Below are 2,948 nucleotides of genomic sequence, written 5' to 3' on the forward strand. Positions count from 1 at the left end.
GAGGATCAGCTCCATGCCTACACAACGTGCTGCCAACAAGTTAGTTAATACTGTCCCGCTAAGATACATGATTGGCATGTGTCTTCAATTACGTCTATTACATGTGTACGATGTGTCAGATATTGAAATTCTGATACATGGTTACGATTTATCTATATATTATATTAAAGCACCAAACTGCCTTCCTTGGAAAGTTATTGTCCTATAATTCTCACAGGATTGTAGACAAACTAATCATAACGCGCGTCAAATATATATTATACATTAATAAAGCACGTCCATCAAACTAGATCTATAACAGGATAAATTGACAGTCATTACAAAATTTAGCTTAATTTTTTTCCCAAATTCAACAAAACAATCTTTATACTGATATTACGTTCTTTCGACAACTAATGAGTATGTTTCTGTAATCGACTAAAATTCTAGATATTTCTGTCACTAAAATATTGTTTTTTTATGGTTTTCTTTATAACAGAGTTCTTTTATTTGCTGGCCCTGCCTTCACGTTTACCATGTCATTAGCAGCGTTTGAGGGAATCATCGCCTACGCTTACTTTCATTCTAAAGGATGTGATCCGTTAGCGTCTAAACAAATCACCAATTCAAACCAGGTATTTATTGACATCTGTTAATCCTAACGCGTAAGCAAAATATAAAAATGTCACTTTATAACGTTGAAATTAGTTTCCAGCATATGGTAGATGCTTTGCTATATTGTTGGATGTTGTTTTTTTGTATCAAGGTGATTCCTTTCATGGTGCTGGACATTTTCAAAACTCTGCCAGGCATGTCTGGTCTCTTCTTGGCCTCGCTATTTAGTGCGTCTCTAAGGTAAATATTTAATTTAACTCTTTAAAAGCTGCAAGTGCGACCAATAGAAATAATAAAACTTCAAAATTCGAGATGGAAAGAAGAATGATCTTCTGCACCAGACATCATGGACAGAAGCAAGCAAATTCCTACAATGTCAATGACAGTATAAGGATGATTGAATATAAATGCAAGTATTTTTATTGAAAATTTAAAGAAAAAAGAGGAATGACGTGCTCTTAAATTTTAAAGTATAAAAAATTCAAAGTACTGGTAGGTCGATGAGATATTTCGAGCTTTAACCCTATGACGAGTATTAAGTATGTACACTATATAAATCTAAAACAATTTTTTGCTGACGGTTAGGGCCCAAAATCCCCTCCTTGTGTCGGGGGGCTGTTAAGCATGATCAAGCAGATTTATTCTACTTAAATGAGTGATAAATAAATATATTCCTAGTTTATAGGTCAACTTCTTGTCATAAATATACATATTATTTTATAAAGATCTTCATGGAATTATATTACAAAAGGTGCATTTTGTTATTTTTGTTTTATGAATATTTTAATGATGAGCACGAGTATCAATATTAAACATTAGTTCCATGGACACAATTTATTACGACAACCTATTAATCTGGTGCTGTTTTAGGTCCGTATCTGTGTTTTCCATTAAATATTATGCACTTAGATATTTTCTGTACTTCTTCATTTAACAATGTATAACAATACATTTTGACATTTGACACAATTGACACGTTTTTTGTTACCGTCATAATTATACACAGACTTGTTAAACATTCCGGGAAAGTTTATAAAAGATAACGAGCGAGCCGTGTATTAAATGAATTGTACAAAGAGTGTCACCAAAGGTTCTTTTTTTTATAAAAGGTACATGTATAAAGTTACGTACGGTATCTTCACGTCATTCTAAGGTGTCACTAGCAACATTCAAAAGAAAAATATCTGTATGTGGCTCGGACGTTTTCATTCACGACGTAGACAAGCAAATAGCAAATATAGAAAGGTCACTATATATACATTTCTGCAACAATCTTTGTTTCAGCACACTATCATCTGGGCTAGCAAGTCTGTCTGCTCAACTGACGGAAGACTTTATAAAACCTACATTTAAAAGTTTGACAGATGTCAAAATAACAATTATAGCAAAGCTTTCAGGTGAGACATATTTTAACTTCATTTCTTCTAGTTCGTGTTTATACTCTTCTGCGTGACAATTTTGATTTTCTGTCGTGGTTTTCGTTTATTGATAGAAACATTCCTACTTTTCTTACCATTCGATAGTCATGGACTTGCTCTGACAATTGATATTTCTGTGAAAGATATTACTACCTCGCTTGGTCGGATGCTCAACACAAAAGAAAAAAGGGAAATATAGCCAAGGTATTACGGGGAAAAAAGCAGTCGAAAAAATAGAGAACAAAGAGTTTAAAATGAGTGAAGCAGATTCAATTTGGTCGCTTTTGTTTCACCAAGTAGAGGGAACAAAAGATAATCCAAAATCTGTAGAAGGTAGTTTACCCAAGCAAGCTGCAGTGGGTAACAGCAGATGCACACCATTTGGTTAATCCTTGACCTTTATTGGAATAATGAGTTATTCTAATACAATGTATTTCAGCTGTCGAAGTGTTTACATGTGTTTAAAACACTTCGTTGCAATGGATTTAGAAAACAAACAAGGAATGATCGGGATATCTTTAAAGTGCGATAGTATGATAGTTTTGATGGACTTGTGGTAAAGAAAAGTATCGATGTCAATGCCATCATTTCCCTTGTTGACAAGTTATACTTTTATAAAATTCCAAGCTTCCGGAGCGATGTGAATATCCGTACGAACTTATTAAGGAGTCGACTGTGAAGCACATCAATGACCAGTGTAATACTTCCATGTTAAAAAGATTATGTTAAACTTATTTATATATTGCTTTAAAGGTCCGGCTTAGCTATGTTTAAAGCCACCACGGAAGAATACATGTATATATATTTACATTTGCATGGCATTGTCACTATAGAGTCTTTGAAAGCTGTGTTGTTGATAGGACTTTAATTACCATGCAGCACGGGAAACAATTCTTAGCGTATTAATACAACACTGAACGGAACAACAATATCCAA

General features: G+C 33.6%; 1 protein-coding gene across 1 annotated transcript; it reads left to right on the plus strand.

Annotated features, from left to right (window-relative positions):
• Nucleotides 1-6: 6 nt before the first annotated feature.
• Nucleotides 7-2,867, plus strand: LOC110444406 (sodium/iodide cotransporter-like). Its single transcript, XM_021488786.1, has 4 exons — nt 7-39; nt 479-614; nt 746-834; nt 1,879-2,867. Exons 1-4 carry the CDS (start codon nt 14-16, stop codon nt 2,045-2,047), a joined length of 420 nt encoding a protein of 139 aa, XP_021344461.1. The 5' UTR covers nt 7-13; the 3' UTR covers nt 2,048-2,867.
• The last annotated feature ends 81 nt before the right edge of the window (nt 2,868-2,948 follow it).

This window comes from Mizuhopecten yessoensis, unplaced genomic scaffold, assembly GCF_002113885.1.
Source record: "Mizuhopecten yessoensis strain PY_sf001 unplaced genomic scaffold, ASM211388v2 hete_36116640, whole genome shotgun sequence".
In the NCBI taxonomy this organism is placed as follows: Eukaryota; Metazoa; Mollusca; class Bivalvia; order Pectinida; family Pectinidae; genus Mizuhopecten; species Mizuhopecten yessoensis.

Coding starts and splice junctions, on each gene's coding strand:
- LOC110444406 (XM_021488786.1), top strand. CDS start 14: ATGCCTACACAACGTGCTGCCAACAA. Junction 40..478: donor ACACAACGTGCTGCCAACAA/GTTAGTTAATAC, acceptor TCTTTATAACAG/AGTTCTTTTATTTGCTGGCC. Junction 615..745: donor AAATCACCAATTCAAACCAG/GTATTTATTGAC, acceptor TTTTGTATCAAG/GTGATTCCTTTCATGGTGCT.